We start from the raw sequence: 21,997 nt of genomic DNA, 5'->3' as shown, positions 1-21,997 counted from the left end.
CGCGGGCCGAAGGTGTTGGCATTTTCAATTATTTGTTGGAGAGCCTCAGGCTCCAATATGCACGACTGCCAGATAGAGGAGATCCACCCTCATCCATCTACACAGACACAGAATACAATAGTATCGTCGATGCTGTTCCTTGCCATAGCCTGATCCACATTATTCAAGTTAAATCAGACAGCTTGCGTTTCTTCCAAGCACGTCACGCTCATTCAAATACAGCCCGGTTCATTTCCAAAGACGCTAGCAGAAACTTAAAATGTGTATGAACTCCGATCTGTCTTTCAAACTGCAAATGAAGGGATACATTTCGCGCTTGTAACAAATCCTACGCTGCTTTGTACCCATCTCTTCCACCTTCCTTCCATTGACGCTAACTGATAGATGTATCCCGATTGCTTTGGTCCTCCGTATCCATGCTAGCAAAGCCCTGATGCGAGTAGCCTACGGGCCCTAGCAACAATCTCGCCTGCTCTCTGTCAGTATGTAGACGGTCGAACCAATCTGAGCTGCTGAGAGACAGGTCTCCATGTGGGAAGGCATCGGCACTCATCTCCAGGCCCCCTGAATGAGGCATGTTAGTATCTGCATGCACACCCGCCAGATGCAAATAGATCTGTTCGATTTCGACAAGAACAGACTCATCAGCTCCGGAAGCAAACTGTCCCGTCTGAGGAGAGTTAGAATCGAGTGGCTGATGGGTTTGAGTTTCGTGGGTCGCCCCATGCTCATTGTTATGGTTCTCATTGTGATTCATGTCGTCACCCAGAGCCAGCTCTGGGAGAGGGCTGATATTAACATCAAATAACCCCCTGAGGCTGTGTGGAAAGTCACTATCCTGGGGCAATCTCCCCTTGCTGAGACTCAGATCCAGCGTCAAGACCAAGCGAAGGTATGAACTAGGTCGAAAGGCAAAAATATCAGACCGGTTAATGGTCGAGTTAGAGCTCTTGACTTTAGGCCTGACAAGCTGAGCGAGGTCAACAATGTGACGAACGATTTTGCTGACCCAATCCACACCATCATATTGAGGCCAGTAAATTTTCATGATTTCAATGAGAGTATCCCCTTGGTGCTGCTTTATTATTGACGCTATATTGGGACCGTTCTCTATTGGCGGGGATAGCTTGATATTCAGTATGTTGAGAACGAGCGGTAACGCTGTGCAACCGATAGCGGAGATTGGCAGCCACCGAGCGAGCCCCTGGCGGACTAGATCTTCATGGCACTTCACGAGAGCTGATGCGGCGTCTTGAAGTTCATGCCGGGTCTCGTGAATCCTTGATAGTTCTTCAGTCGGAGAGGTATCCCTGCAGCCGCGCCCTTGTAGGTCCTCTAGATGAAGGATCTCGTGGTGGCATAAGACGATGCGTGATGTATGATAATACATAAATAGAAAATTCGTGTACAGAGCAATTGAACCATGATTAATTTCTTGGAAGTCGTTAGACAGCGTCGCCGGAACAGTGTCATTTCCAGGATTCTGAAACTTTGAAACTGCGGATGTATACCACCGACTCAAGGTGGCCCTACAATGGCGGAGGCTGTGATTCTCACGATTATGTTCCCGGCCTGAGCTCCAAGTACCGTTAGGTGGGAATACAAGCAGAAGGATGTCCGTGAGCGTATTATATAGCTGAACAAATTGGGCGAGGATTTCAGCTAGTCTCTTCTTGGTTGCAGAATTATATACTTTAGACCGACCGAACTCATCCGCAAAATCCATCGCAGAGAGTGGACAAGCATTAAAGTTGAAATGCTCATTTGTTATTTGGACCGGTCGTCTCAACAGAAGCGCCATAGAGCGATCTCGCATAATACAACACCACCAGACTCTCTTCAAGATGCTCTGATGCTTCTGGAGAGACGGTGCTTTTATAGTTGCATAGAGGTGTGCATCGGCAAGCTTTGCATTTTCGATAGCCAAACTCAGCCACACTGTATATGGCGTCTTTGTGGACGATAGAGATGTGAAAGAAAGAAGTAGCGTCGCCTGGGCGATGACAAGCGGCGATAGTTCTGTCCCAAGATTGTATAGAAGCTGCGTACGTCGTAAATATGTCGCCCTCATAGACCGGATGTCGCGAAAGCCAAGGGCATCGATAGTGGACTGTGGGACAAAAGTACAAGACGCGAAGAGCATGGCCTGAAACAAAAGTAACGAAAGACGCTCTTTTGGTGGGTTGCCGCCGACGTGAGAATATAAGTCCCAAAAGTCGCCTTCGTTGACCAGAGGCAAGAAGGAGTGAATGTGAAGGAAGTATTGTTGTACCAAATCATCCAGCAAGGGCCTTATCGGGACACGAAGACAGCCTTGGAGGTCAAGGAAGTTGACGTCTTGATGTGGAATGCTGTGAATGTTGCTTACAGTAAGGAATGGGTAGTGGCAATAGACAACATCGGGGGACTTTGCAGGGTATACATTTGCAGCCCACTGGTTGTCAAAGTCGGTCGAAGGGTGGTAGTTCAGCAGATACGCTGTGAGGTTGTCTACCCGCGGGCTATCTTGCGAGCTTGTGCCTGATCGTGTCAGCCAAAACGGTGGATTTTATGAGCAAGAGAGGAGCTAACCATCAGCACAGTTGGAATTTTTATCGCGTAACCCGGACAGGCTGTTTTGAGACTCGTCACGGACAGTAGATCCTGCGGCCTTCTGACTGACGTTATAGTTGTGGGTATAGTCTGCTTCGCGTGTACCTGGGTCATTAGGTGCGGAAGCAGGCAACCCTTGAGTAGAAGCGTTTACTCGGCCATCTGAGCTTGACTCAGCCGTTACATTGCTATCTACTAACTCATATTGGGCCCGGCTGTGTCGTTGAATGGTAAGGACGAGTTGAGACGACCTGGGTGGAATATGCACTCACTATTTCGACGCCCTTCCTGTGACGATACAAGCCTCGCCGTCCAGGTAACAGTTGACACATGGGCGTCCCCTCTGAGATACGTCGCAGCGGACTTTGCGGGCCCGACAGTACAGACATGCTTTGCGGGCGCGCTTGCGGACCCTGGCCTGGAACCTCGTCCTGGACAGGTCTTGTTCTGCCGGTACGTCTCCCTGTGTCTCGACAGAGTTCATATTGGCGAGGCAGTAGACTTCCCTGACTCCGGTGATTTTTAGCAGCCTGGATTATGACAATATGGTAATACCAGGGGAATATTGAGTGGTGACGGTCATGATGAATGCAATTTGCGGGGTACGGAGGATTTTCCAACCTCGGATCATCCGCGGGGTCTGGGGTATCTCAACTCGGCTAGAATAATCGCCAGTTCACCCGGAGTGCCTGTTGTACTATTGTTCAATCTATCTAAAAATGGAAAATAAAAATAGGACATAAATAAGACTTTGATAAAAAAAAAACAATAAATCAAAATAAATCAAATAAAATCAAAAAAATATGAACTCCTATAGGTTTGCCTCATTAGCCTTTCTTGCCTTCTTCTCCTGTTCTCTCAATGCTCTTCTAATGATTTTCCCCGTTGAGCTCTTCGGAATATCCTCCACGAACTGTATTCCCCCAGTCAACCACTTATAATGTGCTTTGTGCTGTTGAACGTATTCGCAGATTACCCTCGCCATCTCTTGCTCGGACTCTCCAACCGATTCCTTCGACCTAACAACAAACGCCTTAGGAACTTCGCCAGAGGATTCGTGAGGGACTTCGATGACAGCGCAATTGGAGACAAATGGGTGGGTGAGAAGGTGTGTCTCGAGTTCCGCGGGTGCGACTTGCATTCCCTTACACCACCTTGTTAGCGGCAGTCGTGTTATATTAATGGTAACCGTACCTTGACTTTTATGAGCTCCTTGATTCTGTCAACGATAATGAAATGTTCATGGTTATTCAGAGATTTTCGCACGATAGCTTCGTCTCCTGTCTTAATCCACCGGCCTTCATCATCCCAAACGAACGTCTCTGCGGTGGCCTTCTCATTGTTCAGGTAGCCAAGACAAAGCGAAGGCCCTTGAACTACCAACTCCCCAGGAGTGTCGTACTCCTTCACTTCCTTTCCTGCGCTGCTCACGATTCTGGCTTTCATAGACGGAAGAAGAGAGCCTGCAGATCCCGGGAAAATATCCGACTCGCTGGTCGACGTGATGACAACCGCTGTCTCCGTCATACCTAAACATCTGAATAAGTAATCTTGATTGGAATTACGGGGCCGCGTTTCTCACCATAGACCTGGCCAACATGCCACTCCGGATACAGTTCAGAGAGCTTATTGAGCGTCTCATGGCCTAGAGGAGCACCTCCGGTATAAACATAACGGATGCTTCTCAAATCGAATTTCCTGCACGTTTCATGATTGGCAATCATCTGAATTAAAATCGGCGGGGCAATGTTGATCTGTTTGATTTGGAACCGTTGCACCGCCATTAACAGCGTCTCGAGCTTGTACTTGGGCAGAACGATAACCTCATCGCCGCGGTAGGGTGCGACATGAGCCATGACAATGAGGCCATAGGCATGACTGAACGGTAGCAAGCCCAATAGTGTCTGGGACTCGATGCCGTGCTGCTTTCGGTAGAAGCTCTCGTATGTGGTGAGTTGTATGATATTTGCAATGACATTGTAGTGAGTGACCATCACAGCTTTCTGTGGGTAGAGATTGCTTAGATTCAGACACAACAGAAGCAGTGAAAAAAAAAAAAGGGAAGTCCTTACTGGGAGTCCAGAAGTTCCACTAGAGAAGCATAACAAAGCAACCTGTCTCGTCCCCTGACCCTTTGACCACCGTTCTGGGTGAAGTGCCGGCAACGTCTTGCCCTCGGTGATCAGCTCGTCCGTAGTCGTGAAAGGGGTATTATGCGCGTCAGCTTGCATAGGAAGGACAAAAATTCGGTTATTTGGCATGCCAACGGCCTTAGCAGCCTTGAGAGCAACATCCAGGAGTGGAACGCATGTGAACAGGGCAACAGCGTTAGATGACTGGATTTGATATTCCAGCTCCAACGATGATGCGGCCGGGTTTACTGGCGCTACAATCCCAGACAAGCGATGAACTGCATGAGTCAAAGGTATGTAATCGATCTGAATGTTGTGAGCGAGACAGTGAAAGGTTGGGGATGGCGTGGAGTTCAAATTTACCGTATTCAAAGAGAATAGCGCAACCACTCGGTCCCATTCGGAATGCTCGTGGTCAAAACTAAGATTTTTGAAGATCGCCCGAGCTAGATAGTGTTCTCGTTCAACCACTTCGGCCGCAGTATACGTTTTTCCTGTCAAGCCGCAGGTGAATGGGTTTCGAGCCTTAGCTTGAACGTGATTTCGGCCGTATATGTCGTTGCTCATAAACTCCGCGATGCTGATCGAGTCGGGCGGATCTACCAGCTAAGTCAGGGGATATTGAACGGAGAGGGATGTTTGGACGGGGAGCGAGTTACCCATAGGCATCTGGGGCACCCATAATGGAGGGGTGAACACCATATTCACGAGGTTTTGTTGTAACAGGCGTGCACGAGAAAGCGAGGTTAGATTACCAGAAGCAAGCGACTTTTATAAAGCAATGGTGCGTTAACCTTGGCTAATGCATATTTTATATGTAGCTTTTCTTGATCTTGAGCGACTCTCTACACTATCAACTGACGACGCCGAATTAAGCGGCTAGCTCTAGGTTATTTCGGTAATTACACTTTTGGACATGACGAATGCGATTTCCAACCTCATCTGGCCTTTGCCGTGCTCATAGTACAGAAGTTCATGGGGACTGGTTCCGAAATAGGTAACGGCTCAGCAAGACCACGCCAAGCAAAATTAGCCGTCGTTGCCGATTGCGGGGGAAACAACTCCCATGGCTCTGAGCTTCCGGGGAAGTTGACGGGTAGCCGATCTTCTCGGTAAGATCGGTTGGCTCGGTCCTGCACGGTAGTCTTGTTTTCCCCGTCTTGCTCCTAGCGGAAACATTTAAGGCGAGACATGCCTCCAATTTTTGTAGCCTGCACTCGTTCCATAACAAAAAAAAAACCAAAATTTCCGCTTAACTTGCAACCGCCATTTGTTCACTGATACGAAAACTGTCGAAACTATGACACCGAGGAAGTTTCAGGGCCCCATTGTGGACGTCTGGGCGAACCTCCCTGGAGTAAGAATCTCCCTGCCAGGCCTACTAGTACATAGCTAACAACACATGTAGTTGGGCGCTGCCATTCCAGAGGTCGCGCGGCTCTTCGCATACAGCCACTCCGACCCTGAGATCGCTGATAAAAAAAGGACTCCGGACGAGGTTATTGCTCTTATGGACGAGGCCGGTATCACATATGCCTGCATGTCTGCCTGGAGTCGCCCAGGCAAGATGATCTTTTCAAATGAAGAGGTGGCACAGTACACCCGTGCTTACCCGAATCGGATTCTTGGCCTCGCTGCGGTCGATCTTCACAATCCTGTGGAGGCAGTTAAAGAACTGGAACACTATGTCAAAGTTGAAGGATTTGTGGGCTTACGAGTGGTTCCTTGGTTATGGAATCTACCTCCCACTGACGCTCACTACTGGCCCCTTTTTGTCAAATGTATCGAACTTGATATCCCTTTTCTCACCCAAGTTGGTCACACAGCGCCAGCTTGTCCGAGCGAGGTCGGCCGTCCAATCCCATACATTGACACAATTGCCCTCAAGTTTCCCGACCTCAAGATCATCATGGGTCACATCGGATATCCATGGGCTGCTGAAACTGTTGCTGTGGCATGGAAGCACAAGAACGTCTATATTGACACCAGCGCGTGGTCACCGAAATACTATGCACCGGAGTTCGTTCATTTTGCCAATACTACGGGTAGGGAGAAGGTGATGTTTGGGACGAACTTTCCGCAGTTGGGTTGGAAGGCCTGCGTGGATAGGGTCAATGAGTATCTTGTAGATACAAAGGGAGGCTTCAGGGAGAATTCTATTAAGGACTTCATGGGTGGCAATGCTATTCGAGTATTGAAGCTGCCGCCAGTGAATCTGGATAAACCCAAGTCTAATCTTTGAGGTTTCGGTAGCAAGTGTTTAACAAGAGTTTGGTGTACATAGGACTGTGGTTAGGATTAGTGAGTTATTTATTGCCTCCCTCTTAGCTTAGGCCTCCTCTTATTGGCACTAAAATAAAACATGCTGTAGGGTTTTTGATTCTCATACACTTGATAAAGTGGAATACAGTGTATGTAAGAGCCTAAGCTTCCTTGTAAGTTAGTGTGTACCAAAGGTGAAGCTGAAGAGGAGGGAAAAAGGAAATCCGGCACAGCTCAACTACCCTTTCCTTCTCAAACTCAAAATTATTATTCTCACATAGTCTATGATAACAGTTCCTCCCATTCCTTTTTTTATCTCTAAGACAATCTTTTCGGCGGTTTCCCAGAGCAGTTCGTCCCTCATGTTGACTTTCCGAGCGGCATATGGTAATCGTCGGCCTACAAGATAAATGGGAGTCTTCCGTACATTTTCCGGGTACGACTGAATTTGTTACTGTGTATTTCATTCTTAATAAGTGCTCGTCTCCATTCAAGAAATTATTATCTCAGCTGTAGGATCTGGACACATTGTTGGAGTCCCCTTTTTTTTGGCTTGTGACTGCTTTCTTTCCCTTAGTCGCAGGTCTCAATGATGGTTCCGCGCTGATTTTGTTGCTCTCGGGTCAACACCCACTCCTGGAGATGATCAATGTGCATAGCAAACTGAATGGACGAAAACATGTCAAAAGTACTGACATCATGTGACTGATGTGATGTTGTGTTGGCGAATTACCCCGCGCTCATCTCATGAGATGGCCACCTGCATTTTTGTTCTGGCCCCAGTTTCAGTCTCCAGTGTACAGCTTGACCTCACAAATACCCACGGACTTGGGTATAGAATCTACCGTGGGTGGATTGATCTTATCTACTTTGTCTACAGTTCTGACACGACTGGTAGGTACGTACCAATGTCGTCGGTGTCTACCGCAGAAAGCGACGGGTGCTCTACGCCAACCCATACCATTACCTCAGGCGAAACGAATAGCTATACAAGTATGGGCATGCAAGAACCGACATTTGATGCAAGAGCCCTTCCGTCCAGAAACATGACATTCATAATCCGCGATCCCAAAACCCACCGTATTATCAGTCTCAAGGAAGGTGCACCGATAATGGTACATCTGGACATCTTTCACTATCAATATAATGTTGCGAGCCACTGGCATTGTGTTGAGAACGAGAAGATGTGGCTTGGCTTTTACAACGACGTTTCAGGCACGTACCTCGGGCATGACAGCAATGGTGGAATTAGAGCAAGGACGACAGAGCATAACGCGTGGGAGTGGTTTTGTCCACGACAACATCCAGATGGTGGTCAGCTACTATTGGTAAAGGATGGTAATGGTTTCTCGCCGATGAAGATTGGGGGAAAGGAAAATATGGAGTTGGTGGTTGATATTCAGAGACGGGAAGGGACCATGTGGGAGTTCATTAGAATTGACACTGGATCTTGATTTGTGCTCCAGATTATGTGTTCGGTGAGGAAGTCCTGCAAGTCTACATTCGGGTGTATGCTAGTTAATGGCTTGGTCTGACATAATTGGGCTGTATTCTGTACCCGAGAGCTCTCTAGATCACCATTGATACACAGCTCCAAGTATTACAACCAAATGTATACGTCCACTATGCAGTACTGCGCTCCATCAATCCCCCTACCACTGGAAAATGGTGCGCAGATCAATCATGTCTTTTGCCCGCCCTGACACGGAGCTTCTATTGGGGATTATTGGAGATGGGGGAACACCATTCTCAACTGCTAGCCTCTGAGTAAGCTTATAGTTGATCACCGAGTCTATATATCAAACACCCTATATTGAGACCGGGAATAAGAAAACTCTTCCACCACGACAGGTAACTCCTCGAGTACAGCTCCTGGATACGTCACCGACTACCTCTTCAAACCAATCTTTTTGAACTCGGCTGTGGTATCCTTGATGGCTACTTCAACAGGGAGTCTCTCCATCGAACTGGCCCCGTAGAAGCCATGCAAGCCCTGCACCCGATCCAGCACGAATTTCGCATCTTCCGGAGCAGCAATGGGCCCACCGTGACACAGCACAATGACATCCTTATTAATTTGCACCGCCGCATCCCGCATCGCCTGGATCTCCACAACACATTGCTCCAACGACTTTCCGGTCTTCGCCCCGATCACCCCCGAAGTGGTCAGTCCCATATGTGCCACTAGGATGTCCGCCCCAGCCTTCGTCATGACCTCGGCCTCCTCCACATTGAAAACATACGGCGTCGTCAGAAGGTCCAACTCAGCCGCCTGCCGCACCATCTCCACCTCCTTACTGTACCCCATCCCAGTCTCCTCCAGGTTGGCGCGGAACTGGCCATCGATCAGTCCCACCGTGGGGAAATTCTGCACCCCGGCAAATCCCAGCTCCTGCAGCTGCTTCAGGAACCTGGGGATGTGTTTAAATGGGTCGGTACCGCAGACACCCGCGATCACGGGGGTGTTCTGAACGATAGGGATGACTTCGGCGGCCATTTCAACTACTACCTCGTTGGCGTTGCTGTACGGCATTAGCCCTGCGAGACTCCCGCAACCTGCCATGCGAAAGCGGCCGCTGTTGTAGATGATTACTAGGTCTCCGCCACCGGCCTCGACCGATTTCGCGGAAAGGCCGATGCCTGATGGTGGATTATTAGCCAAACTGATCGGCAGAGAGGTAAGGTGGGCGACAACAAGTACGTACCGGCTCCAGCTCCAATGATGGGCTTTCCATGTTCAATTTGGCGGCGCAGGCGGGTGAGGATTTCACTGCGACATATAGGTGGTGCCATGTTCAAGGAAATGGAGCTTTGTAGGTTGGATCAAGTGTCCAGGCAGAATGAAGATGGGAGGGTACGGAAGATAAGGTTGTGAACTGAGATCAAGGTGATTGCAACATGGTCATTTGGCTCGGTGTATAATCCTATTTATTGACGAGTTCTCGGGCGAGGGGCGCACTAGGGCTGTGGCGAGGCATTGTGTGACGGATGTAGATATTATTGTGTCGTTCCACTCGGCATGGTGGAGCACGGACTTCGGACTGCGGATGGCGGAGATAGTCAAGGAGACAGCCTTCAAGCGCGGAGACCATGACGGAGATAACTGGGACAATTGTTGGGTGACTTCACTCACGGAAAATCGTCGAGGCAGGAATTGCCGAGTCCAATTTTCCCAGATTCTCAAACCCATCCCTTATTTGTTTAGATATTAACTTAATAAAACTTTAATCATATTTTTATGGTTCGTGAATTAGGGCTAGCGGGTCAGGGGGTGGAACTTGGGGTATTGTGGAGGTTGGAGCGGATGAATACTTAACTGGCATCCCATCATCAGAAACTTCAGGTCTACCTGCCTTTATTTTGGCTCACTTTGATTCCCTCTCTATTCCCCCAACATGTTGGCATTACCCCCAACCGCACCATACCAGGATGGAGATAAAATCGAGGCATGTCCGAGCAGTGACTGTATCGAGCGGCTCAAGACGCAGGATGTCCGCTTTCAACCCCCGCCCTTGCCCTCCATACATCGATCCTTAGCTAATCCCTCGCCGTTGGGATTGCTCTCCTTCGCCACGGGTATCTTCCTGCTTTCCATGCTGGGGGTGCACACCCGAAGCATCGAGCAAACCAACATGGCGATTGGGGTATTGCTGTGCTTTGGTGGCATCTGTCAATTCCTCTCGGGCATCATGGAATTCATCAACGGGAACACTGTGTGTTGACGACAGAAGTTTTTCGGGCTGTACTAGATTGGTATATATACTAATTGCTTGCTTACCCGTTTACAGTTTGGAGCTACAGTCTTTCCGTCTTACGGGGCGTTCAATCTCAGTTTTGCTATGAGTATGTGTCTTTCCTGTGACCAGGGATTCAGGGCTAACAAATTATCCGACAAGTCTTTTTACCTGGAACTGGTATTCAAGCAGGTATGCCTCGGAACTACTTCCCCGTGAAACGGATCTTTCTAACCAAGCATCCAGCCTACACCGATGCCAGAGGCAACATACAATCCACCTTCTACGACGCCGTGGGTATATACTGCTGGGCCTGGTTTATCCTGACAATCATCTACACCATTGCGGCCATCCGCAGCTCGTGGGTCTTGTTTATGACACTGTTGTTCCTAGACATGGAGCTTTTGTTGCTGGCCACTGGATACATGTTAAACAGTGACAAGGTACTCGTTGTCGGGAACTCGGTAGGGTTTTTAGTGGCATTCTGTAGCTGTCAGTTTTTTTTTTTTCATCTGATTCTCCCATCTCTATCTGGCCAGTGGACTGACAATGACCTCGTTGGAAGATTGGGCTGGCTGCGCCGCGCTTTGGTCGGATGTGACCCCGTTGAACATCACCACATTCCCCATGTCCGACAGCCAGTAGGCTAGGTTTGACTCGACAATACGAGTTCATGTTGATGGGATCGTCTTTGGTTGATTGGAAATACTGTTCTTGTTATTTCGTGCTGGCCTTTGGGCTTTCTACTTTGGGTATGATTAAAGCCTTTACTGGGTTCTTGTATCGTTTTGGATTCATTGGAAAGCTCTACAACATTTACCAATTCACGTCACCGTTCTACAAATCTTATTTATTTGTAACATAACAAATGATCCATCAGCGAGTATTAGTACAGTTTACAATATCGATATGTATAGGTAAATCTAGTAGCTCAGCACAAATGATATCCATGTATACCTCAATGTACTTATGTGTCAGAAACTCTCCCTAGGATACACCCAAAATCCAACTCCTTTATTTGGCACTCTCCCCCCATCCTTCCAAGTTGACAGTTACCGGCTTTCGTCCAGTCCGTGTGATAATCCATTTCACCTCTGCGCCGGACTCATTGACTTCCTGATGTTCAGCATACCTGCGCCATAGTTACTCATCTATCACACGCTCTGTACTCTGACAACGATGCAGATCTTACGCAGGAATAAGAGCGAAATCACCGGGCGAAAGGTCTTCTCGCCGCTTTCCTCCATCAAAGACAATGCTACCGTAGCCATGCGCGGCATACACAACAGTGTCCTGGTTGCCGTGGTGGTGCACTGCAGAGCAGGAATGGGCCTGCGCCTCCATCACTGGATGGCAAGATTAGGGTTGATATTTATGGAAGAATTCCCAGGCAATTGGCCCTATAGCCAACGGCGAGACAAACCTAGAGAGCAGATCTTATCCGATTTGTCGACAATCGCGCCTTTCCGAACCATGCCTTGTGTCCATCCTCCTGTGGAGACGCTTGTATTAGCATGTAATCCCTTGAACCTGTCCAGCGCATTCATTGTTACCGGTTTGCTCGTCGAGCTCCGAGGCCCTTGATACTTCGACTGTGTTGGCCATTGCGATTATTTCCCCAATTGTGCAGGTCGTTCGGATGTCTCCGCTTTCTTATATAGATTATAGAGTCGCGCTGGACCTTCGAATTCAATGGGAGCACGAGCTCGACTAGTAGTGCTGACGTCACTGGCGCCGGAAATCTGGATTCTATTAATATCACTCGGCCGAGTGATTATCCACCAGGTTAGGCAACATTACATATATGCTTCACGAGTCCACATTAATCTATATAATATCTCATATACACATAGCAGACATTTAACTACAGGACGACATCCTTCTTTTTTTTTCTCCGCAACAGCAGATTTGCCGTGTTTCCGGGTCCTCGGCCCGGGTCGATAAAAGATATAAGGAACCGGGACGATCATGGAGCTAAGACATAGGATCGTCAGTGTCCAGTGAACGCCCCCGTTCTCATAGAACGAGATGCCGGCCACCGTGAGCCCGCCCGCGGCAGAGTACCGTGAGATGGTCATGAAGGCCAACGCCGAGGCGGCCATTATCGCACACAGCCGGATCTCGGGCTGAAGAGTACTTGTTTAACCTGTGGCCTTGAATCTCTTGCTTGGTCCATCGGTAGATGAGCGGGATCATGGCACCGCCGAGCATTATGCCGGTGAGTCCTTGGGAGAGCGGTATGACTGTTGAAAGAGGTATGCGTATCCATCCGGGAAGGTGAACAGGATGATGTAGACAACTGTCAAATACAGTGCAAGTAGCATGACAATTGGGTCGCTGATGGTCAGGTGCAGGTACAGCTGCATTGGGTAATTTCGGATCTTCCGTCTGTTTCCTGAAATGGTGGGCTTCCCATTTCAACAGCAGGGGATCAGAGGACCCTAATCCTGAGCCACCCCTTCGTTCCGCCTCGGTAGATAGTTTGGTGCTGGTGGCAGAGGAGAGAGATCTTGGGATGCAAGGACCCGAATTCACCGTGCCAGCGGACGAGAGGAGGCCGTTCAGAGAGTTACTTCTACTGACTCGATAGCCTTGTGCCGTTCAGACCACATTTTACAGAATCAAGCATCTTTCATCATTATCCCTCGCCCTTGATATATACTTTAACTCAATTCCCGGCAGTCTGTGGTAGATTTACCGTGGGTCACAGAGACGGAGACGGAGACGGAGGCAGAGAACTAGGGCGGAGGGCGGAGTTCGCGGTGGACGGGGCAGAGATTCCATTCCTGACACAGGATAGCGGGACATTGCTGGCGCTTCATCTGCCGTCTTACAATTTCACATATCTAGCCGAGTGGGTCTAATATTGATTTTGTGCAATTCCGAATTTAATAATTCACAAAGTGCAATGGACACTAGTCGGTGCAGATCAAGATGTAGTTCCCAATGAAGCCATAATCAGATCCCACTGGTCCCAATCCATGTTCAGCGGGTTGATCCACTGCTGCGGCTCAATCTGCCGGGCCAGACTGGGGAAACCGATACTGTCCGAAGTGAAAGCATGGTCATTGCTAAAATTCACGGACTGCTCGACGGGGTTCATCTGGGTATTTGACTTGGCGCCCTGTGAGACTGGGGTGCACGTGCCACCACCGGACACCAGCCCTGGGGTACCCACCCACCTGCTGGACCTAGAGAATTGTCCGTCAGTTCTGAATACCAACATATGTCCCACGCGGTAGGCGACTTACAACATCTGGCCGAGAATTGTTGCAGTTCGGGTGCACAACTGACTCTGCGCCTTTGACGCCGCGAGCCGAGCATGGCAATCGTGCAGCAGCCGCACCACATATGAGGGACGGGGTCCTTGGGGCTCTAAAGAAAGAATGAGTACCAGGACGAACGCGGCGTGGAAAGCGTGGAAAGCGCCCCGGCCCCGGATATACCAGTGGAAGGGCGTGAACTGGGGCAGATTGTGGAAGTCGGCATGGAGTTCTAAGACACGTTGTGCACTTTCCATACAGCGTTGCTTCGACCGGCTATGCTGCGACTGACAAAAGGACACTTCATTCAGTATATCACTGTGGAGAAGGAGGACCAGGTGGTGGGCAAAACTGAGCAGTAGATTGATATGAACAACCGGTGAGTTGGCCCCAAGCATCGAGGCGTAACTCTGCTCCAGGGGGTCTAACTCGGCTCGGATGGCCGCGTCCAGAGGGCGGAGAACCATCGGATCGTCCGACCGTGCAACCAGAACGGCATTACAGATCTTCGAAGATATCTGATAAAGATGCGATTTTCGAATGAGATATGAGACGGGTTTGATGCCTGCCGACGGTGCGATCGGTCCTGGCTGTCCCTGGACAATGTCCTCATCCCACACCTCGGCGGGGGGTAGGACACGCGATGAGAATACCGACTGATAGATGTCAAACCCAGTAATTGCCATATTCTGATTACAGAGCAGTGTCGTCAGGCCTAGCCAACAGCGGCGACGTTCCTCAGCTTCAACAATATCTAAGGAGAACGCGGCCGGGTCAACATGGCAACCGATCGAGAGCGCCATGTGATAGACCAGCCCCAGAAGAGTCCATGTTTGGCCATGGCTATGGTGAATCCCATAGATGAGGTTTAGTAGTGCCTGTAGTGTCGAGACGTTATGTCGCCAGAGATAGCGATCTGCTTCGAGGCATTTCATCGCCGCAGTGTAATACCGCTCCGAGAGCTCTGTGACTCGGTCCCAAGGGGTATTCTTGCGGCTAAGAGCCTCAAGCAGACGGCTGTCATGTTCAACCGCGAGAACAGCAGTGCCCAGAATAGTAAAGAGGAGAGCAAACCATCCTAGCGGGGCTTGATCTGGATCCTTGAAAAATTGACGGTACCGCTCGTGAAACGTAGGGCTATGTATGATAGGAAAGAGCTTTCTTATGTTACTTTTCAGCCACGCTGATAATATTGGGAGTCGAGAAACTTACGGGCGCAAACGACTGGAAATAGACATCCGTTAACTGGTCGCAATACTCCGTCGGGGGGAGCTTTGCTAAGAGATTGGGTCTGTTTTCAGCGTCGTGTTCGCCGAAAGGATATGGTCCGCTGGGCGTATCAGCCGCGGCACTCTCCTGGCTCGGAAAGGGACCCTCTAGAGAGGCTCGATCGACAATGCGCCAGGCGGAGTTAATGGGGAGGAAGCGCACATGCCCCGAAGTGGACGAGATGAGGGTGCCCGCGAAAGCTGTCGCTGGCTCTGATTTCCGCCTCCTTTATAGCTCTGGATCCAATTGGGGAACACTTGGCGGACGTGGTGCTTTTTCTTGCGGTTGGTCCTTTGCATGCAACAACTGCTCCAGCTTTTCTATCCGAGCTACGAGATCAGGATTGGGCTCTCCGGCGGGACCGTGATAGCGGGGTTGGACAGGGGTGTCGGGAGATGCCGAGCTATTTTCCAGTGGCTGAGGCTGCGGCTGAGACTGTTGCGGTTGTTGTTGTGAGGGTATCGGTTGTCTCCTGGTACTATAGACGCACTGCTCCGGCGGAACACGACGCCGTACGCAAGTGCCGCAAGGGGGGGTATCCCGGGAACATCGGATCTTGCGAACGCGGCACGGCTCACAGGAGACCGGAAGACGCTGGCGCGGATGGTGAGCGGACATAGTGGATAGAAGGATGCAGAGAATGCTTGGGGGTCTGGCTGGACGAGGTTGCAGTCCAGGGGCGGAGATGGATGCACGGAGAAGGCGGGGATAACTCCGGATCCCGGTTCTTTGCCACTGACATCCAAGTGAGCCCATTCTTGCCGCAATGGTTTTACCGAATACGGGGCTTCACCTGGAGCACGCAGTTGTTGCAGTTCAATTAAATTCCAATTCCGTAAATTCTCGCGGTTATTCTAGTTAGTATAGTCTTCCACCAGCCCATCCACCATGCCACACATCATCCTTTTGGGAACCCTCGACACCAAGCGTGCAGAGGTCCTATATCTCTACAACCAGCTACAGCAGAATGCCGCCCGCTTTTCAACGCCCCTAGAGATTACCTTGATTGACTGCGGTCGTCAAGCCATCACCGACGACGCCATCACCATTAGCCACACCGATCTGCTAACCAAGTATGCACCCGGCGACAGCACCAGCCTATTGAGTCTGCCCCGGGGCCAAGCGATTGAATTCCTCATAAGCTGCGTCACTAGGTGTGTCACCGAATTATTGCAAACAGCGGAGATCCACGGCATCATCGGCACTGGCGGCAGTGGAGGAACCAGTCTGATCTCCGCCGTGATGAGAACGGCCGCACCTATTGGCCTCCCCAAACTGATTGTCAGCACAATCGCGTCTGGGAATACAGGCCCGGTGGTGGGCGAATGCGATATCACCCTGATGTACTCGGTCGTGGACATCGCGGGGACCAACCGGCTCCTACGCGAGGTGCTAGGGAATGCAGCTGGCGCCATCTTTGGCATGGCATCGACATATCAATATCGCCTGGGCGAAAACCGCACGCGGAGTGCGCAGGACAACTGGCCAGAGGACAAAAAGACTCGTGTCGGTATTACCATGTTCGGCGTGACCACCCCGTGTGTGGATCGTGTTCGACGTCACCTGGAAGACAACTATTCCGTGGAAGTCTACGTGTTCCATGCCACCGGTCATGGGGGAAAGGCCATGGAGCGCTTGGTGGAGGAGGGTCGTCTAGACGCCATCTTGGACATTACAACGACCGAAATCTGCGATCTCATCGCTGGCGGGACCATGAGTTGCGACACCAGCCGCCTGGAGACGACGCTACGGCGCGGGATCCCCAATATCATCTCCGTTGGAGCCACGGACATGGTCAACTTTGGCCCGGCCGACACGGTGCCACACCAGTACGGCGACCGCAAGCTGTTAGTCCATAATCCGAATGTCACCCTCATGCGAACCTCTGCAGCTGAATGCCGAAAGGTCGGGGATTTCATTCTCGACAAACTAGACCGGTTTGCCCAGGACCGAAGTATGGTCGAGGTGTGGCTTCCTGGGGGAGGAGTGAGTAGCATTGGGACAGCAGGGTCAGCATTTGCAGATGCCGACGTCGATGCTGCCCTTGCTGATACCCTGCGATCCGGTTCAAAGGACAGCCAAGTTCGAGTAGTATCGGATGAGCGAGATATAAATGACGATGGGTTTGCACTTGATATTGCAGACAGGCTTATGGCTCTCGTGACGAACACTGGCAGTGCGACGGCACGCTAGAGGGGTCTCGTGGGTTATTGGACAAAACAACTTGGTGGTGGTTAGGAGGTTTCAGTATATCACCATCCCCGGAATACTCCTCTCAATACTAGAAGCATTGTACGCAGGGCTGGTTTCAGTGTCTTGAGAGGGCAACACAGCCCCATTGCACCGCCGCAGATTAGAAGTTTATTTATACATAGACAACGTTTCACCTTTTTCGAGTCTTCTCTTACTTCCTCTTGGATCTATTACCTTTTTGTTCTAATTGTTCATTCTTTGCAACAGCAAAAGTAATTTGGCCCATTACTTTCAGTATGAATCTTCTTGAACTACCGCCTGAAATATTTAATTCAATTGTCAAGACTTTTGTTGCTTCTATACCAGATTCTGGACAACACAGCTGTGATATCAAAGCACTCCAACTTGTTAACAGTGAGGATCCCTTTAAGATCTCTTATTCTTCGACATAATATTGATTGTCTAGAGCTCTTCTATCAAGAAGTCACGGAAGCTCTTTGCATTACCCACCACTCCTTTGCTTTTAACAATCTGGGTTCTATATCTCGCTACCTCCGACGCTGGGTATTCAGCCCCAACTCAAGCGACAACTATCTCAAGCGACAACTATCTCAAGCGTACTATCAGATATGTCACGAGCAGCCGCTGACTCCATCCCTGGGTTAGTCTGGATACTCCGAGGGGAAGGTACCAGTGAAGTCAAACCACCCAGTCGCGATGACCTATGGTACATTGACAGCCTTGATGAGTATTCATTTGATCAGTCAATGCGACATGGAGCTGGCCAGACTAGTGATGCACTGGAGCACATTTTATCTGCAGCAGCCTACCTTGGAGATATCTTACTGGTCGAGCATCTCCTTATACAGGGTGTGGATGCAAATGCAAGCAGTAATATATTTGGTAGACCATTGCAAAATGCTGCCCTAAGAGGACATTTGGACATTGTCCGGCTCCTGTTTAACAAAGGAGCAGATCCTGAGGGCGAGATCTGGCCCCGAGCTGAAGAGGACCGACAGGTAGTGGAGAAGAGATATGGAAAGGAGGAAATCGATCAATATTTTTGTCTCCCCGACTTTTATCATCGAGCCCTTACTGCTATCGAAGCAGCAGCACAAAAGGGTCATAAAGAGATACTGCAGCTTCTTCTACAACCAAAGTTTCGGGTCTCACGATCACACTTTACCTACCGAAGAGCAATTGTGTTTGCAGCTGAGGGAGGAAATGCTGAGATTCTGGAAACTCTTGCTGCAAGTGCCGATTACAGCACTCTTTCTGAAAGATCACCTCAAGCCCTCTGGGGCTGTACGCTTCGATTCGCGGCATTCCATGACAAAACGGAGACCATCCCTTTAATACTGAATAATGGTGCGCAGATCAATCATGGGTATCATGATCTTGCATTCTCTACATCATTAGGATTTGATGCTTATAATGGCCACAACAAAATGATTTCGTTGTTATTGCAAAATGGGGCCGATATTGATGGTGGATGGGATGGTCCTCTTTCTTTGGCAATTCGGAAAGGCTTTGTTCACATTGTGGAGTTGCTTTTAGATCAGGGAGCTATAGTTCACCCTGTTAATTCAAGGCTCCTAGGAATGGCAGCAGAGTATGGAGAAGCAGATATTGTGCGGGTTCTTTTGAAGAGAGGTTTACATCTTGATAAAGTAAAATCTGCTAGGCATGGGCGGGTTTTTGGGGGTACTCGGAGAGTTTGGAATCACCGAAGATACGAGTGCGAATTGACATGGGCCAAGGACATATCCCAAGATATATAAAAGGTATACTTGAAGCAATTTATCCTAAGTCATGAAAAGTTCAGCTCCATTCTCTGCGTGTATCTTTCTATTCTTGCCTCCTTTCAAATGTCGCAACTGCCTCAGCCGTGGATTGGATCAGGGATGGAGCGTTATGGGCCATATCTTCAGCTTCTGATATGCGCAAGCCATCGTTTCAAGTGGTAGCGCTTTCTTGTTTGTTGAGTGAGCCATGTCGCTCGCGAGCTGCGTCTTTACTACAGTAGCTGCTATAGTACTGCTGATGTCCCCAGGGATTTGACGTTGTCATGAAAACATGAGCAATGTCACAATAATAGACATGTAGTCAATGCATTCCATTGGTGTCGCTATACATTAATCCAATCAACATACCGATAATCTCGCATCGGAGAACCCGTCCCGGCATGCCAAGAATGATATAATAGGGTTTTTTGACTTCCGATAAACTTCGATAGTGGATTCCCTGTTTTTTCTGCTGTGGATCAAGTCCTTCCGACTTCCTAATGTGGCAATGGATGGAAAAAGTATCCGCTTGAAAAAAAATTCGGTTAAGATGGAAAATTCTTCGAATGTGTCAAGAGGCGAAAAAATACAAGTTTTTCCTTCTTTTTTCCGTCTGTCTCTAATTGCTTAACATGGTTTGTGTAGTCATTTGTCCGAGACTTCAAGGGCCAACCCGGCATTTGACATGTCACCTTACCCTCAACCTCGACGAATTCCTCTTTAGACAAAGTACGCAACAACAACGCCCTTTCCCTGCTTTAGACTGGCAAGCATGAAGGTCTTTCAGGGTCTGCGGCTCCACTTATGATATCCTGTACTGTGTTTTCTACTATTCCTTGGAATTTTCCATTCATGGTGACGCAATTGTTGATATCATGGCTTTGGAGTAGTATTCCAAGCTCTTCAACGGCGCCACCAGACTGAAATGGATTTGTGAGGACATACTTAACAGTTGCGGTTGTGCTTCGGCTTCTGTTTCTGCATTTTCTTGTTTGTTGTTAGTTTTCGTTGTTGTTGGTGCTGTATACAATGCCCTTAACCGAACAACAAACCACACTCTCCCGCGGAAGCGGACCCGGAAGCCCAGAAGAACCCTCCACCGGTCCACGAAGCGGCAATCCCTCTACAGACAACGAGCACAGTCTCAACAACCAATCTCAAGGCCATGATCTCACTGCTAACGTCAACAATGCCAATGCCAACCGCGAATCCGGTCACGACACCCTCAACGAACCCGCTGCCCTAACAGAAGAAGACCACCAGAAGGAAGACGCTACGGGTACAAATCCGGAGTTCTCGCTCGCGGGTCCCTACAATAATCCGCAGAGCGTGTATGTCTCGCCGGAGTACCGAGAGAATAACCCGGGTTATGGTAAGCCGCATGATGAGCCACTGTGGAGTTTGGCGCAACCGTTTCCTAGGGTTGTTAGGCCCGGGATGAGGATGAGGGGGGAGAGGGGGGAGGAGGTTTTTGCGACGCAGACTGTATGTTCATTCTACTGCTGGGTATCATGGGGATGAGGACTAATGATGTATAGGGAACGCCGGAAGAAGCACAGCAAACCGCTACATCGCCTGAGAAGGCTGACGGAGAGCTTGGGAAAGAAGGGAAGGAGGAAGATCCAGCGCATAAAGTGTCGAAGCCGCAGCATGGTGACTTTTTTAATACATGGGGTCGTATCCGGAATATCTTCCGCGAGTTTCTGAGTGAATTACTTGGAGTGAGTTCCCTACACCTATATGAATTTATGTAAAAAATACACTGACACGACAGGCAACAATCGCCCTCCTAATCGGTCTCTGCGCCTCCCTCTCCCGCGTAACCTCCCAAGAACAAGCCGGCACCTTCGAATCCCAATCCTGGGCCTGGGGCTTCGGCTTCATGGTCGGCATCTACGTCGCCGGTGGTATATCCGGAGGCCATCTCAATCCCGCAATCAGCATCTCGCTATCCGTCTTCCGAGGATTTCCCGTCCGCATGTGTCTGCAGTACATACTCGCGCAGATCCTCGCCGCGCTAGCCTCGGGGGGTATCGCGTACGGTATATACTACAACTCCATCCACTACGCCGCAAGCATCAATCAGCAAACGCCATCGCAAATCATGGATAGTGTGTTTTATACGATGCCGAAGGAGTGGGTTCATCCTGCGGCGGCGTTTTTTAATGAGTTTGTTGGGACGGGGATTCTTGTTTGTACGATTCTCGCGCTGGGCGATCACACCAATGCGCCGCCGGGAGCGGGTATGCAGGCGTTTTTGGTGGGGTTGTTGGTCATGATTTTGTGTGTTGCGTTGGGGTATAATACTGGAGGGTACGCTTTAACCCTCCCTATTTTATATAAAGGGTAGTTTTGCTAACAGGAACAGTTGCTTCAATCCCGCCCGAGACTTCGGCCCACGCCTCTTCGCCCTGATGGCCGGCTACGGCGGACGACTCTTCACGCAGCAGCACGCGTGGTGGATATGGGGCTCCTGGGTCGCTGATATCACGGGCGGCCTGTTTGGCGCGTTCATTTACGATCTGTTCATCTTTACGGGTGGTGAAAGCCTGGTGAATTACCCGCCGAGACGACGGAAGCGTGCTTTTTTGATTAAGAAGATGAAGTTGAGGAGTAAGCTGCTTGGACGCAAGAGGCATCAGAATGCGGATATTGAGTCTGCGATTAGGGATGTTGAGAATGGATAAGTTGATTTGATTTGGTGATGGTGATGGTGATTTTCATTTCATTGAAAAAATAGATATCCAGATACACGCGGTGTCCATCTA

The 21,997-nt window shown here is 49.6% G+C and overlaps 12 protein-coding genes across 12 annotated transcripts; 6 read left to right on the top strand and 6 right to left on the bottom strand.

The window, feature by feature from the left end:
• Positions 1-4: 4 nt before the first annotated feature.
• Positions 5-3,131, bottom strand: ASPGLDRAFT_182118 (Zn(II)2Cys6 transcription factor). Its single transcript, XM_022543014.1, has 3 exons — positions 2,865-3,131; positions 2,572-2,807; positions 5-2,520 (listed from the first exon to the last, which is right to left on the bottom strand). Exons 1-3 carry the CDS (start codon positions 3,074-3,076, stop codon positions 374-376), a joined length of 2,595 nt encoding a protein of 864 aa, XP_022395459.1. The 5' UTR covers positions 3,077-3,131; the 3' UTR covers positions 5-373.
• A 179-nt stretch (positions 3,132-3,310) lies between these two features.
• ASPGLDRAFT_160264 (acyl--CoA ligase) lies at positions 3,311-5,467 on the bottom strand. Its single transcript, XM_022542452.1, has 6 exons — positions 5,384-5,467; positions 5,088-5,323; positions 4,665-5,030; positions 4,175-4,595; positions 3,787-4,121; positions 3,311-3,736 (listed from the first exon to the last, which is right to left on the bottom strand). The coding sequence occupies exons 1-6, from the start codon at positions 5,424-5,426 to the stop codon at positions 3,404-3,406; spliced, it is 1,734 nt and encodes a 577-aa protein (XP_022395458.1). The 5' UTR covers positions 5,427-5,467; the 3' UTR covers positions 3,311-3,403.
• A 330-nt stretch (positions 5,468-5,797) lies between these two features.
• On the top strand, positions 5,798-7,098 carry ASPGLDRAFT_160259 (amidohydrolase family protein). Its single transcript, XM_022542451.1, has 2 exons — positions 5,798-6,081; positions 6,133-7,098. The coding sequence occupies exons 1-2, from the start codon at positions 6,025-6,027 to the stop codon at positions 6,964-6,966; spliced, it is 891 nt and encodes a 296-aa protein (XP_022395457.1). The 5' UTR covers positions 5,798-6,024; the 3' UTR covers positions 6,967-7,098.
• On the bottom strand, positions 6,991-7,576 carry ASPGLDRAFT_1192597 (uncharacterized protein). The gene is made up of 2 exons (XM_022540032.1): positions 7,264-7,576; positions 6,991-7,147 (listed from the first exon to the last, which is right to left on the bottom strand). Exons 1-2 carry the CDS (start codon positions 7,451-7,453, stop codon positions 7,035-7,037), a joined length of 303 nt encoding a protein of 100 aa, XP_022395456.1. The 5' UTR covers positions 7,454-7,576; the 3' UTR covers positions 6,991-7,034.
• A 456-nt stretch (positions 7,577-8,032) lies between these two features.
• On the top strand, positions 8,033-8,440 carry ASPGLDRAFT_70587 (uncharacterized protein; the record flags this gene model as incomplete). Its single annotated transcript, XM_022549498.1, has 1 exon — positions 8,033-8,440. One exon carries the CDS (start codon positions 8,033-8,035, stop codon positions 8,438-8,440), a length of 408 nt encoding a protein of 135 aa, XP_022395455.1.
• A 434-nt stretch (positions 8,441-8,874) lies between these two features.
• On the bottom strand, positions 8,875-9,779 carry ASPGLDRAFT_138220 (phosphoenolpyruvate hydrolase family protein; the record flags this gene model as incomplete). Its single annotated transcript, XM_022541594.1, has 2 exons — positions 8,875-9,626; positions 9,692-9,779. The coding sequence occupies 2 exons, from the start codon at positions 9,777-9,779 to the stop codon at positions 8,875-8,877; spliced, it is 840 nt and encodes a 279-aa protein (XP_022395454.1).
• A 602-nt stretch (positions 9,780-10,381) lies between these two features.
• Positions 10,382-11,365, top strand: ASPGLDRAFT_70585 (acetate uptake transporter family protein; the record flags this gene model as incomplete). Its single annotated transcript, XM_022549497.1, has 5 exons — positions 10,382-10,699; positions 10,775-10,829; positions 10,883-10,912; positions 10,967-11,212; positions 11,286-11,365. The coding sequence occupies 5 exons, from the start codon at positions 10,382-10,384 to the stop codon at positions 11,363-11,365; spliced, it is 729 nt and encodes a 242-aa protein (XP_022395453.1).
• Positions 11,366-11,555: 190 nt separating this feature from the next.
• On the bottom strand, positions 11,556-12,388 carry ASPGLDRAFT_53351 (uncharacterized protein). Its single transcript, XM_022547954.1, has 4 exons — positions 12,274-12,388; positions 12,144-12,212; positions 11,913-12,066; positions 11,556-11,852 (listed from the first exon to the last, which is right to left on the bottom strand). The coding sequence occupies exons 1-4, from the start codon at positions 12,323-12,325 to the stop codon at positions 11,735-11,737; spliced, it is 393 nt and encodes a 130-aa protein (XP_022395452.1). The 5' UTR covers positions 12,326-12,388; the 3' UTR covers positions 11,556-11,734.
• Positions 12,389-13,967: 1,579 nt separating this feature from the next.
• Positions 13,968-15,870, bottom strand: ASPGLDRAFT_138269 (uncharacterized protein; the record flags this gene model as incomplete). Its single annotated transcript, XM_022541601.1, has 3 exons — positions 13,968-15,140; positions 15,196-15,458; positions 15,510-15,870. 3 exons carry the CDS (start codon positions 15,868-15,870, stop codon positions 13,968-13,970), a joined length of 1,797 nt encoding a protein of 598 aa, XP_022395451.1.
• A 256-nt stretch (positions 15,871-16,126) lies between these two features.
• Positions 16,127-17,646, top strand: ASPGLDRAFT_53348 (Tm-1-like ATP-binding domain-containing protein). Its single transcript, XM_022547953.1, has one exon. It carries the CDS (start codon positions 16,141-16,143, stop codon positions 17,443-17,445), a length of 1,305 nt encoding a protein of 434 aa, XP_022395450.1. The 5' UTR covers positions 16,127-16,140; the 3' UTR covers positions 17,446-17,646.
• Positions 17,647-17,760: 114 nt separating this feature from the next.
• Positions 17,761-19,285, top strand: ASPGLDRAFT_1191975 (ankyrin repeat domain-containing protein). The gene is made up of 2 exons (XM_022540023.1): positions 17,761-17,859; positions 17,914-19,285. The coding sequence occupies exon 2, from the start codon at positions 18,075-18,077 to the stop codon at positions 19,224-19,226; it is 1,152 nt and encodes a 383-aa protein (XP_022395449.1). The 5' UTR covers positions 17,761-17,859; positions 17,914-18,074; the 3' UTR covers positions 19,227-19,285.
• A 973-nt stretch (positions 19,286-20,258) lies between these two features.
• On the top strand, positions 20,259-21,916 carry ASPGLDRAFT_40530 (MIP/aquaporin family protein; the record flags this gene model as incomplete). Its single annotated transcript, XM_022545231.1, has 4 exons — positions 20,259-20,714; positions 20,768-20,950; positions 21,004-21,542; positions 21,598-21,916. 4 exons carry the CDS (start codon positions 20,259-20,261, stop codon positions 21,914-21,916), a joined length of 1,497 nt encoding a protein of 498 aa, XP_022395448.1.
• Positions 21,917-21,997: the final 81 nt, after the last annotated feature.

The sequence above is a fragment of the Aspergillus glaucus genome (genome assembly GCF_001890805.1).
Source record: "Aspergillus glaucus CBS 516.65 unplaced genomic scaffold ASPGLscaffold_41, whole genome shotgun sequence".
NCBI lineage: Eukaryota > Fungi > Ascomycota > Eurotiomycetes > Eurotiales > Aspergillaceae > Aspergillus > Aspergillus glaucus.
Note: the sequence above shows the minus strand (reverse complement) of the source record. Positions and strands in the feature narration are given on the sequence as shown.